Below are 14,245 nucleotides of genomic sequence, written 5' to 3' on the forward strand. Positions count from 1 at the left end.
AGCCCGAGTCCAGTATCTCTCTGAGTTCTAGGCCAGCTTGAGCTCCATAGGGAGCTCCAGGATGGCCAAGGCGTCATAATGACAGCCTGTGTTGTTAATTATTGAGTTCATTCATTTATTCATTAATCCATTACTATCTTTCTTGACTTGGATTTCTTATTGGGTTCTTCCTCTGTTCCTTTCTTTCTTCCTTCCTTTCTTTCTCTCCAGCCTTGTCTTGAGAATGTTTAAGTTCTGAAATGTCCAAACTTACTCACACTCCAGAAAATCTGGAGGTCTCTAAAATGTGTATTTTTCTTTGTTCTTGTTGTGGAGGTCTATGGTAATCCAAGCGACTGACAGTTGTGGAGGTCTGTGGATGGTTGAATGTCTACGGTTGAATCAATGGGTTGTCGGGCTTGTGCACTGCTGTGACACCATGTATACATAATGATACAAGGGACATGGGGTGCTGGAGAAACTGCTCAGCCATTAATAGCTCGGGCTGCTATTCCAGAGGATACTACTGCAATCCCAGCATGCACCTGGTGCTTCGCACCAGCTGAGCTATCACATGACCCTGACTCCAAACTTTCACAGTGCTCACCAGAGATCCCAACAATTACTGGTTCAAAAAGTCCACACTGAGTGGAGTTCAACAAGCACAGAGAGCACCAGCCTACAATGACTGGACTAAGATTGATGACAGGGACCTCAGGGAGCCCATGCTTCCAACTCTGCACGTCTGCCTTCACTATGATTGCTGAAAGAAGTTAAGGGAAACCATTGGATGGATCCCTCGGAACAGGAATTACAAACAACTGCACACCACCATGTGGATGCTAGGAATCAAATCTTGTTCTCTGGAAGAAAACAGTCAGTACACTCAACTGCTGAATCACCTCTCCAGCCTCCACTTGTCTTTTGTTGTTGTTGTTGTTGTTGTTGTTATAATGCATGCATGATGGAGGGCTTCTGTCAGAGCACTCGTTTGGAGACAGAAGTACAAGGACAACTGCTTATTCTCTCCCTCCACTTTAATGAGTAGATCTCCATTTAGATACATAAACTGGCTGCCAGACATTCCAAATAAGGGTTTTTATCTGCAAAACCATCCAAGACACCCCAATACGGCACTGATGAGAGATTCCGGGCACTGATGAGAGATTCCGGCAATTTAAGGAACAGATCACAGTAAGAGGAAGGCTAAGAATAAAAAGGAGTGTCTGTGGGTGTGGTTGAACAAGGATCTACTTAAACCACATCCCTGTCAGTCAGTAGTCTGTCTAAGACTTGAAGAGCTAAGTACCTGGGTCATGATGTCAGGCTCTCACATCTTTCCTAAAGGTAAGCTGGAGAAAGGGGTGATGCATATGTAGAAAATGGAGTCAGAATCAATCTGGGATTCAGACAGACACTTCATTGCTGACGGAATCTCTATTTAGATACACTGGATACAGATCCATCTATGGAGACCGAGTTTTGTCTTAGTTTGAGCTTTTCCTCCTTACTTTTTCATCCTCTTATCTTTTTGCTTTTGGTTGGGTAGTTTGCTTTGCCATTTTTTTTATTATTATTTTAAATTTTTATTTAGATTTATTTTATTTATTTCATGTGGATGAGTACACTGTAGCTGTACAGATGGCCATGAACTATCATGTGTGTGGCTGCTGGGAATTGAACTCAGGACCTCTGCTGGCCCAACTTGCTCCGGCCCGGCTAGCTCCTGCATAATACACTGTAGCATTTACAGTAAAGCTAATCTACAACCATTTACACCCACTTCCCCCTCCCTGGGTACACACTTTGGAGTACAACAGTACCATCATAGCTGAGTCATATGCCTGTAAACCCAGTACTCTGAATGGCAGCAAGAAGATTTATTTTTTAAAAAAAGATTTATTTCTTTATGTATATGAGTACACTGTAGTTGTCTTCAGACATACCAGAAGAGTGTGTCAGATCACATTAAGGATGATTGTGAACCACCATGTGGTTGCTGGGAATGGAACTCAGGACCTTTGGAAGAGCTGTCAGTGATCTTCACCACTAAGCCACCTCTCCAGCCCCCGTGCAGCAAAAAGATCTTGTAGTCACAGACGACCTACATTTTAACAGTTCTTTCTACCATCCATCTCTATACAAAGGGATCACACACCCCAGGGTAGGGAAGTACTTCACAATCTTACTTATTGTGATGGTTTATATATGTTTGTCCCAGGGACTGGCACTACTAGGAGGTGTAGCCTTGTTGGAATAGGTGTGTCATTGTGGGCATGGGCTTTGATACCCTAGTTCTAGATGCCTGGAAGTCAGTATTCTGTGATACCAGCCTCAGATAAAGATGTAGAAGTCTCAGTTCCTCTGCACCATACCCACCTAGATGCTGCCATGTTTTCACCTTGGGGATAATGGACTCAACTTCTGAATCTGTAAGCCAGCCCCAACTAAATATGAGAGTTATAAGAGTTGCCTTCAAATCCCAGCAATCACATGGTGGCTCCCAACCATCCATAATGAGATCTGATGCCCTCTTCTGGGGTGTCTGAACAGCTACAGTGTACCTACATATAATAAATAAATAAATCTTAAAAAAAAAAAAAAAAAAAAGAGTTGCCTTGGTTGGTCATGGTGTCTGTTCACAGCAGTAAACCCTAACTAATACAGAAGCTTTTGTGGTATTTGGGGGAAGAATGTGGCTACATTTGCCTTTATCTGGGAGTCTGCCTGAGGCTAAGGTGAAAAGATTCAAATTAATTGCCTTGACAAAGGAAGTCTCAGAAGTGCCCATCTTAAACTTTGTTCTCTGGTTAAGTCTCATGAAGAGCATTTTAAACAAGAGTAGAAAAGAAAAATATAAAATATATGGTTTGAGTATTAAAGGGGCACCAAGAAGTGAAATGGACCTGAATCTTGTATTCAAAATATTATTGATATTAAAGGAGATATATATTTTTTCAAGTCAGGGTTTCTCTGCATAGCCCTGGCTGTCCGGGAACTCACTCTGTAGAACAGGCTTGGCCTCGAACTCAGAAATCCTTCTGCCTCTGCCTCTGCCTCCCAAGGGCTGGGATTAAAAGTGGGCCAAACCACCACCTAGCAATATTAAAGGATATTAATGGAGTAGTGACCCTGGAGCAGGATCCCACCCAGCTAAGGTTAAGCCCAGGCAAGATAATACAAGCCTTTAATTGCAGGAGGCAAAGACAAGCAGATCTCTGAGTTCAAGGCCAGCCTAGAACAGAGCAAGTTCTAAGTGAAGAAAAACTTAAATCCAGGCTTAGTGGACCACACCTTTAATCTGAGTGTTTAGGAGACAGGAATACAGATCTCTGAGTTCAGTCTAAAGAGCAATTTCCAGGACAGCCAAGCTAAAGCTAGTGATAATGTAATAGAACAAGGGGGCCATGTTCCAGCCCCAGCAAGCAACAGAACTCAGCAGCTTTGGCCATGTGGCTCTGACTTTATTTATTTATTTTTTTGGTTGTTTTATTTATTTATTTTTACATTTCTTTTTTTTAAATATTTATTTATATTTATATGTAAGTACACTGTAGCTGTCTTCCAACACACCAGAAGAGGGTGTATGTGGGCTTTTTGTTGGTTTTGTTGTTATTAAAAACCAGCCTTAGTCCATGATGATCTGATAAGATGCATGGGATTATTTCAATCTTCTTGTATCTGTTAATGATTGTTTTGTGGCCAATTATTTGGTCAATTTTGGAGAAGGTACCATGAGGTTATAGGAAGAAAGTATATTCTTTTGTTTTAGGATGAAATGTTCTATAGATAGCTGTTAAATATATTTGGTTCATAACTCCTGTAAGTTTCACTGTGATTGTTTAATTTCTGTTTCCATGATCAGTCCATTGGTCAGAGCGAGGTGTTGAAGTCTCACACTATTATTGTGTGACATTCAATGTGCACCTTGAGCTTTAATAAAGTTTCTTTTATGAATGTGGGTGCCCTTGCATTTGGGGCATAGATGTTCATAATTGAGAGCTCATCTTGGTAGATTTTTCCTTTGAGTATGAAGTGTCCTTCCTTATCTTTTTTGATCACTTTTGGTTTAAAGTCAATTTTATTCAATATTAGAATGGCTACTCCAGCTTGTTTCTTGGAACCATTTGCCTGGAAAACTTTTTTCCAGTCTTTTACTCTGAGTACTGTCTGTCTTTGTCACTGAGGTGCATTTCCTGTATGCAACAAAATGCTGGGTCCTGTTTACATATCCAGTCTGTTAGCCTATGACTTCTTGGGGAAGTGAGTTCATTGATGTTAACAGATATTAAGGGTCAGTGATTGTTGCTTCCTGTTTTGTTTTTTGTTGTTGTTGTTGTTAGATGTGGTTCTCTTCTTTTGTATTTGTTAAAAGAAGACTACTTTCTTTCTTTTTCTAGGGTGTAGTTTCCCTCCTTGTGTTGGAGTTTTCCATCAATTATCCTTTGTAGGGCTGGATTTGTGGAAAGATATTGTGTAACTTTGATTTTGTCATGAGTAACTTGGTTTCTCCTTTTACATTAATTAAGAATTTTGCTGGGTATAGAAATCTAGGCTGACATTTGTGTTCTCTAAAGGTTTGTATGACATCTGCCCAGGATCTTCTGGCTTTTCAAGTCTGGTGAGAAGTGTGGTGTAATTCTGTTAGTTCTGCCTTTATATGTTGCTTGACCTTTTTCCCTTACTTGTTTTAATATTCTTTCTTTGTTTAATGCATTTGGTGTTTTTGATTATTATGTAACAGGAAAAATTTCTTTTCTGGTCCAGTCTATTTGGAGTTCTGTAGCTTTCTTGTATGTTCCTGGGCATTTTCAGGATCCACTCAGCTTCCCAGTGACAGAGGTGGACCAGCGACCTTCTCTGCCCCTTCCCTGCAAGTGGAGGACCTGCCTCCAGGGAACGCTTTAACCCAGAGACTGGGGTGAGATCGCCATTTTCTCTCCGGTGAGTTTCTAAGACAGGACCAGCCAGCCAGGAGGCACAGGCCCCATTTCTTTCTTTCTATAGGTTAGGGAAATTTTCTTCTATAATTTTGTTGAAGATATTTGCTGGCTCTTTAAGTTAGAGGTCTTCACTCTCTTCTATACCTATTATCTTTAGGTTTGGTCTTCTCATTGTGTCCTGGATTTCCTGGATGTTTTGGGTTAGGAACTTTTTGCATTTTGCATTTTCTTTGATTGTTGTGTCAATGTTTTCTGTGGTGTCTTCTACACCTGAGAGTCTCTCTTCTATCTCTTGGTATTCTGTTGGTGATCCTTGCATCTACCTCTTTCTTAGGTTTTTTATCTCCAGGGTTGTCTCCCTTTGTGTTTTCTTTATTGTTTCTATTTCCATTTTTATTTTATTTTGAACTGAACCCTGGTCCTCTGCAAAAGCAGCCAGTGCTCTTAATCGATGAACCATCTGTCCAGCCTGAGATTCTTTTTGTGTGTGTGTGTGTGTGTGTGTGTGTGTGTGTGTGTGTGTGTGTGTGTGTGGTTTTCTCTGTGTAGCCCTGACTGTCCTGGAACTCACTCTGTAGACCAGGCTGGCCTTGAACTCAGAAATCCGCCTGTGTCTGCCTCCCAAGTGCTAGGATTAAAGGAGTGCACCACCACCACCCAGCCTCTATTTCCATTTTTAGATCCTGAATGGTTTTGTTAAAATTTTTCACCTGTTTTGTTGTGTTTTCCTCTATTTCCTTAAAGGATCCATGTGTTTCCTCTTTCAGGTCTTCTACTGTTTATCTGTGTTCTCCTGTATTTCTTTTTCTTTTTTGTTTGTTTGTTTGTTTGTTTCAAGACAGGGTTTCTCTGTAATTCACTGGTTGTCCTGAAATTCACTCTGTAGACCAGGGTGGCCTCGAACTCAGAAATCTGCCTGCCTCTGCCTCCCAAGTGCTGGGATTAAAGGCCTGCGCCACCACTGCCCGGCTCTCCTGTATTTCTTTAAGGAAGTTATTTATGTCCTCCTTAAAGACCTCTATCATCATCATGAGATGTGATTTTAAATCAGAAACTTCTTTTGTAGGTGTGTTGGGGCATCCAGGACTTGCTGTGGTGGGAGAACTGGGTTCTGATGTTGCCAAGTAGTATTGGATTCTGTTCCTTATGTTCTTGTGCTTGCCTCTTGCCGTCTATTTATCTTTGGTGTTAGCTGATCTTTCTATCTCTGAAGCTTGTCCCTCCTGTGAGCCTGTGATTTAGGTGTGTAGGGACTCCTGGGAGACAAGTTCTCTCTGTGGGGGGATTGGGGTGCGGAGAGCTGTGGCACAGAGTCAACTCTGGGTCACAGATGGAAACCGGAAGGATCCTATCCCTAGCTGCCCCAATGTTCCTGGGTCCTGTGGGCTCCAGGCAGGTCCCACTTGGGCCAGGTATTGGGGCAGTAGTTGTGGTCTCACCTGTGATTTTAAGTATGTCGGTACTCCTGGGAAACAAACTCTTTCTGTGTGGGATTGAGATGCACAGAGCTGTGGCCTGGCTCTGGCTTTAGAGTCCAGAGTAGAAGGGACTACTGGGACAACTGATGCTGATTAGCTGGACCTAAGACATTAGTGGTATTTAAGAAGAGACCAGTATCACTGAGGTGAAATAAATCTTCTGGGATGTATTTTCTGAGAAAACAAAGAAACTGTTCCAGAAATAGCCAAGGCTGTAGCCCCTGCAGCAGCTATACTTGGTAATGTGTAAAAGTCACCCAAGTAGTACTGGTTTTAAAGGCATGAAGGGATCTGGAAAAGCAGCTAAGACTGGTGAGCATTATGAGAGGTAGCCACATTTGCAGTTGACAGCCCAGGACTGTAGTGGTCATCCAAAGGCACCATAAAGAGAGCTTATGAGAGGGTATTGGTGAAGCCTAGTTGTAGTGGAAGACTCCATTGTATTGGAGATACCAGTACCATGAGATGACCACCATGAACAGCAGATGAGTGAATCAACCTAAGCTAAGAGTGCTACCGAGGGCAGTGCTGCAGAAGTGACACCTCCACCTTTTGGAGGAGCCCAGAAGATCATGTGTAGATCGCAGGCATTGAAATAAGATGGAAGTTTTGTTGCAGTCAACAAAGATGAAAAGGGAGTTGGGATGCTGGGCAGTGGTAGCACACACCTTTAATCCCAGCACTTGGGAGGCAGAAGCAGGTCAAGTTCAAGGCCAGCCTGGTCTACAGAGTGAGTTCCAGGACAGCCAGGGCTATACAGAGAAACCCTGTCATGAAAACTGAAAAAAAAAGAAAAAGAAAAAGGAGTTGGAAATCTGAAAACTGCGCTGACACCAGAGTTGCAGAGTTTGGAGTTTGCTCAGCTGGTTTCCTATCTTGCTTTGGGGATTAAAGTTAAGTCATTGGGATTAATCTCAGAAAAGACCCTGAACTTTGGACTTTTAACCCTGTTGAGACTGCTATAGACTATGGGGACTTTGGAAGTTGGGCTAAATGTAGTTTTTTATTATGCCATGGGTAAGTGTGGCCCCATAGACTCGGGTGTTTGAAAAATCCTATAGGGGCCAGGGAATGGAATGTGATAGTTTATAAATGCTTGTCCCAGGGAGTGGCACTATTAGGAGGTGTAGCCTTGTTGGAATAGGTGTGTCACTGTGGGCCTGGGCTTTGATATCCTAATCCTAGCTGCCTGGAAGTCAGTATTCTATGATACCAGCCTTCAGATAAAGATGTAGAACTCTTTCCTCCTGCACCATGCCTGCCTGGATGCTGCCATGTTCTCACCTTGAGGATAATGGACTCAACCTCTGAATCTGTAAGCCAGCCCCAATTAAATGTTTTCCTTATAAGAGTTGCCTTGATCATGATGTCTCTTCACAGCAGTATAACCCTAACTTAGACACATATTTTGTGGGAGGGAGTTGGTTGGTTTTTTTCCTTTTTTTGGGGGGGGGGCAGTTTGAGACAGGGTTTCTCTGTGTAGCCCTGGCTGTCCTGGAACTCACTCTGTAGACCAGACTGGCCTCGAACTCAGAAATCCACCTGCCTCTGCCTCCCAAGTGCTGGATTAAAGTGTGTGCCACCACTACCGGGCAACACATAGGTTTTTTGTTGTTGGTTTTAAGTTCTGGGAAGGGCCCTGCATGGCCCGCCTAAGACATCTTCCACATGCTATATCCTCAGTCCTTGTTTTGCTTTTGTCTTTGAGATTTATTTTTATTATTTCTAAGCATATGAGTGCGTGTATATAGGTATGTGCATGTGAATGCAGATGTTAGGAAAGACCAACAGTTGGATAACCCCTAGAGAAGCATTTATGCAGCAGTTCTCAACCTCCTAATTATGAGACTCTGATATTTTCTCAGGTCGTACTGAGTCTCAACCATAACATTACTTTCATTACTCCTTCATAGCTATAATTTTCCTAATGTTATGAGTCATATAAATATCTAGTATATAGGCTATCTGACATTTGACCCAATGAAAGGATTATTCTATGCCCAAAGGGGTTACAACCCACAGATTGAGATCCACAGACTTACAGAGTTGAGAGCTCTTCAATGTGGTGAATATCAGGAACTGAAACCAGGTCCTCAGCAATAGTAGTAGTACATGTTCTTCACTGCAGAACCATCTTTAGGCTTTGGTGGGGTCATTTTAGGGGGAGGGGTGTTGAGTTTTTGGTTGGTTGTTTGGTTTGGTGTTTCTAGACATGAGTAGCCCCATCTGTCCTGGAAGTCACTCTGTAGATCAAGCTGCCCTCAAACTCAGAGATCCACTGGCCTCTGACTCCCAAAGGATGGGAATAAAAGCAAGTCTTGCCAAGATTATTGGTCATTTCTTGTGAAAAATCCATCAGGCACGGTGGCAAGCACTTTTACCCACTGAGTCATCTAGATTACACACATTGATTTTTGTCCTTGCTGTTTCCTGAGACTAGGTTCCAAATATGTAGTCATAAACTCACTATGAACTCACTATGTAAAACAGACTAGCTTCAGTCTTGCAAAGGTCCTCATGCCTTTGCCTCTTGAATGCCAATATTACCAATATGCAACAAATATACACTACCCAATCCACCATAACCATATTTCAAATTGAATTGTCACTGCCACCTGCATCTTCTGTTGCTTCTTCCCCTTCCCCTTTTTCTTCTTCTCCTCTTCCTCCTCCTCCTCCTCCTCCTTCTTCTTCTTCCCCTTCCTCCTCTTTCTCCCCAGGCTTCTGCTGTAGCTGTCCATGCCTAAGGAGGTATATTTACTTTCTGGCATTGGAGGATTCAGCAATTGTTGTATATTTGTTTAGCTCCACTGTGCTTCAAAGACCATCCTTTGTATTACTGCAGTTCTTTTAAATGATTTGAAGTGTTCTGTATCCAGCTGATACATGGACTCCACAACCATATCTAGCAAAGAAAGGAATAGTGGTACATCCCTGTCACCCAAGCATTTTAGGAGTATAGAGCTGAATCAGAAGGATTATTGTGTGTTGAAGGTCACCCTGGGATGGAGGGAAGAAGAATCTCTTAGAATTCCTTATCTTAGGGATCAATTTTAATATTGAAGGAATCAGACCAAGAGATGGCTATGGGTAAAGGAGCTTTCTGACAAGCCAGTTTTACCACTGAGCTACATCCTAATCAAACCCCATTTTTTGTTTGTTTCTTTTCTTTTTGTTTTTTTTTTTTCAAGATAGGATTTCTCTGTGTAGTCCTGGCTGTCCTGAAACTATCCCCCCACTTCTCTCTGTCTCTCTGTCTCTCTCTGTCTCTGTCTCTCTCTGTCTCTCTCCTAGGCTGGCCTTGAAGAGCTCAGCCTGCCTCTACCTCCCAAGAGCTGGGATTTAGGGTATGCATTAATATACCCCAGAAAATATCTCACTTTTAAATCATAGCCAAAACAAATAGAGAACCACTTACAGTGACTTGGTAATTTTGAAGCAGAGATTGAAAAACCTTGAGCTTCAGATCAGCCCAAGCTGCACAAAGGACCCTTTCATCCCCTGAAGCAGGAGTCTTACTGTGTAGCCCTTGACTGGACTATAACTTTCTATGTAGGCTTTGAAGTCAGAGATCTACCTCTGCCTTCTGAGAATACTAGAATTAAAGATGATGCTACCTTTTGTTTTGTTTTGTTTTGTTTGTTTGAGATAGGGTTTCTCTGTGTAGCCCTGGCTGTCCTGGAACTCACTGTGTAGACCAGGCTGGCCTCAAACTCAGAAATCCACTTGCCTCTGTTTCCCAAGTGCTGGGATTAAAGGCATACACCACCACCACCCAGCATGATGCTACCTTTTAAACACAAATTATAATGAAATATTTAGGGGTTGGATGTAGATAGATTAGGAGCCAAGGCTAGTCTTGGCTCCACAACAAGTTGGAGAACAACCACCAAAAATAAGAGAGGAAGGCAGAAGCAGGTAAATCTCTGAAAGTTCAAGGTCAGCCTGGTTTACATAGTACAATCTTCTCTAAATAAATAAATAAACAGATTGAGAGTTTATCCATGTTGTCTTTCTCTCCTTCCAAGGTGAGACCCCGAAGTATCTACAGAGGATTCGAACTACGTTTACTCCAGAACAAGTAGAGACACTGACACTCTCCTTTGACCAGAACCCATATCCAAGCAGCAATCTCAAGAAGGAATTAGCATCACAAATGAACATAAATCCCATAGCTGTGCAGGTTTGGCTAGCCGTGCCCCTTTCCCATCTCCCTAAAATTCCTCCCTAACTCTCCTAAACTCAGGGCCCTGACAATCATTTGGGAGCTTACCAACTAATCCAATCTCAACTTTCAAAAACCCTGGCTTTCCAATCCACATCCTGTGATCCTCTGTACAGATTCCAGCCAGAAGAATGGGCCAGTCTTTATACATTAAAAAAGAGAGCAAGAGGGCAGGGCAGAGGCAGAGGCAGCCAGATTTCTGAGTTTGAGGCCAACCTGGTCTACAAAGTGAGCTCCAGGACAGCCAGGGCTACACAGAGAAACCCTGTCTCAGAGAGAGAGAGAGAGAGAGAGAGAGAGAGAGAGAGAGAGAGAGAGAGAGAGAGAGAGGAGTAAATATGTCAGGAAAGCAGCTCTAAGTGGCAGGTAAACAAGGAGAAACATTAGTTTTTCCTCACTTCTTTTGTTTCTGTTTGAGATCTTACTATGTAGCCCAGACTAGCTATTCAGCCTCTTCAGATGATGAAATGATGTGATTACAGGCATATGCCTACCCTCCCCTCACCCAAATTATAAGGAAACATAATATTCACATCATAAGTAGTGAGGCTGAGCATATAGCTTAGTCAACAAAATGCTTTCATGATCTGTGTTCTATTCCTAGAACTCTAAAAACCTGATAGAGTCAAACAGACTCAACATTAGGGAAATGTTAGAGAACTAAGGATTTGAAGCCACCCACTACTATATGAAGAATTTAAAGTTTCTACCTTGCTTCCTTGAGACAGTATCTCACTGAACCTGGAGCTCACCTTTTTTTTTTTTTGCTTGAAATGGGGAATCCCTACATAGCCCTGGCTGGCATGGAACTCACTGTGTAGACCAGGCTGGCCTCCTACTCACAGAGACAGGGCTTTGAACTTGTAGAGATCCGCTTGACTCTGCCTCCTGGTTGCTGTGATCAAAGGTGTGTGCCACCACACCTGACCCTTCAACAATTCCTGCTTTCTAACTCCTGAACCCTCCTTTGTCCTCACAATCTCTGGTTTCTGCTTATGGTGTAGAATATAAGTGCGGGATGTAAGTGGCAGAGGTGTAGATCTATCTGTTCTCAACCTATAAGTCCCATAGCACTGAACAACAGTAACAGGCTTCTGAAGTCAGTCTCCATTCATTAACCCCCGGTTCTCTTTCCCACTTAGGTTTGGTTCAAAAACAAACGAGCAAAATGCAAGAGAGTCAAATTTGACATTCAGAAGGTACAAATGCACCCTAAGTCACTTCAAGTCCAAGAGCAACAACAGAAGTCACCTCAAGGCCTACAGCAGCAACAGAAGTCACCTCAGGGCCTAGAGCAACAACCGAAGTCACCTCAAATCCAACGTCAGCAGTTATTACAACACCAACACCAGCAGTTACTTCCAGTCCCACTTCAATTGTTTCAACCCCAACACCAGCAGTCACCTCAACTTCAACACTATCAGTCACCTCAACTTCAACATGAACAGTCAACTCAAGTGCAACAACAGCACTCACCACAACTCCAATACCAGCAGTCACCTCATACTGGAGTCAATGCCAGTCCATCCCAGAGTGAGAAGAATATACAACCAGGGTCTCTTACCAGCATCTCTCCTGTGGCCCAAATTTATACTAACCATGAGATACCCTCATTCCAACTCAGTTTGTACTCTGATCTTAAGAACTGTGAATATCCCTCTGTGGGCCACAAAATGGTCCATTTTGGTTGTTGCCAGGACCCTGCCATATACTGGCTCCAACCCATCTTGAAGTCTCCAAATCAACACTTTGGTACCCCATTCCCTCATTTTGCCCCACCCACACAAAGAAAAAAGAGGCTAAGAAGGTTAATGACAAATCATTGACTGTTTTCTTGAGACAGGGTCTTGCTATTTAGTCCGGTGGGCCTGATACTATATAGCTCAAAGTGGTAGAATTCATGGCTATCCTGCTCTATTGCTCCACTGGAGTTCCTGCCCGTCTACATCAAGTGGCCTCTTCAGTTCTCTCCCAGATCTCTGTTCCCTCCAAGAGATGCCCTTTACCTTCTCACCCTATCAGTTGAAGATTTCCATTCATTTTCCTGGCCACATGCCCATCCTTCCTGTCTATCCCCACTCCTGATCTGGATTCTTCCATTCCTCTCTGCATCCCCTCTCCCTCCCAATTCCCTCTCTCCATCTGCCTCTTATGACTATTTTATTGCTCTAAGTGAGATTCAAGATTCCCCTCTTTTTTTTGTTTTGTTTTGTTTTGTTTTGTTTTTCGAGACAGGGTTTCTCTGTGTAGCCCTGGCTGTCCTGGAACTCACTCTGTAGACCAGGCTGGCCTTGAACTCAGAAATCCTCCTGCCTCTGCCTCCCAAGTGCTGGGATTAAAGGCATGCGCCACCACCGCCCAGCAATGATAATCTCTTAAGCTTGGAGACAAGGGCATGTTGCCTTTTGAGAGGCTCCACAAGGCAGATGACTGAAACACATGCAGATACCCATAACATAACATTGGGCAGAGCTTCGCTGCTCTTATGGAAGACCTGGGGGAAGGACTAAGGGCTTCAAAGGGGATTGGACCTCCACAGGTAGACCAACAGAGTCAACTAACCTGGACCCTTAGAAGATCTCAGAGACTGAAGCACCAACTAAAAGGCATAAACACGCCGGACCTAGCCCTACCCACCCCCCATACTCCCCTGGCCATTTGTAGCAGATGTGCAGTTTGCTATTCATGAGGGTGCTGAACAACTAATTGCTTGGTTTTTGATCGTTTTTGGTCTGGGTTTTTTGTTCCTTTCCTTACTGACAGGCACATTGACTGGATGAGAAATAACAGCACCCCCATGACTATGACTAAACTTAGCTTGCTGATGCAGGCCATAATCCCAGCTTCTTAGGATATGGAGGCAAGAAGATGAACTCATTGCCTGTCTGGGTTATAGGACTGAGGCTATATGATGCCTTTGATCCCAGCACTCAGAAGGCAGAGTCAATCTAGTCTACATACTGAGTTCCACAACAGCCAGGGCTACACAGAGAAACCCTGTCTCTAGGGTGGGGGGTGCGGGAATAGGAAACAAAACAACAGAAAGAGCAGAGGATATGGCTGAGTTGATATCATGTTTGCCAAGCCTATTCAGAGCTCAGAGCATCTGATCTCCAGGCCAGGAAGTCATACTTATAATTCCAGAACTATTGTTCTCAGCTATAAAACAACTTAAGGGATACATGAGAACTCTGGATCTTATCTTCAATACAACCAAAAGAAACAAGAAAAGTACAATTTTGTAGTTGTTATTGTTGCTGCTGTTTGTGTTTCAAAACAAGGTTTCATGCTGGCCTGAAGCTCACTCTGTTGCCCAGGCTTGTCTCAGACTCATAGCAATTGGCCTGCCTCCACCTCCCCCAAGTGCTGAAATTACAGGCATGTACCACTACACCTGGGTTAAAATAGCTCTCTAGGAAAGGAATATAAAAAAAAACTGATATTAATACTACAACAAAAAGTGTACAGTGGCCCAGGTACTTTAGAATTAATCTCTCTGCCGGGCAGTGGTGGCTCAGGCCTTTAATCCCAGCTCTAGGAAATCTGATACCTTCCCTGGCATCTTTGAGCACACAAACACAGACATATGCATGTTGATTTAATAAAAATTAAAAATAGGG

The 14,245-nt window shown here is 43.0% G+C and overlaps 1 protein-coding gene across 1 annotated transcript in view; it reads left to right on the plus strand.

The window, feature by feature from the left end:
- Dprx (divergent-paired related homeobox) overlaps nucleotides 1-12,451 on the plus strand; it is a 24,722-nt gene extending 12,271 nt beyond the window's left edge. Inside the window, exons 2-3 of the mRNA XM_031390904.1 lie at nucleotides 10,429-10,583; nucleotides 11,768-12,451. Of these exons, the coding sequence (XP_031246764.1) occupies nucleotides 10,429-10,583; nucleotides 11,768-12,451 (839 nt within the window). The remainder of the gene's footprint in view (nucleotides 1-10,428; nucleotides 10,584-11,767) is intronic.
- Nucleotides 12,452-14,245: the final 1,794 nt, after the last annotated feature.

The sequence above is a fragment of the Mastomys coucha genome, unplaced genomic scaffold (assembly GCF_008632895.1).
Source record: "Mastomys coucha isolate ucsf_1 unplaced genomic scaffold, UCSF_Mcou_1 pScaffold21, whole genome shotgun sequence".
Lineage (NCBI taxonomy): Eukaryota > Metazoa > Chordata > Mammalia > Rodentia > Muridae > Mastomys > Mastomys coucha.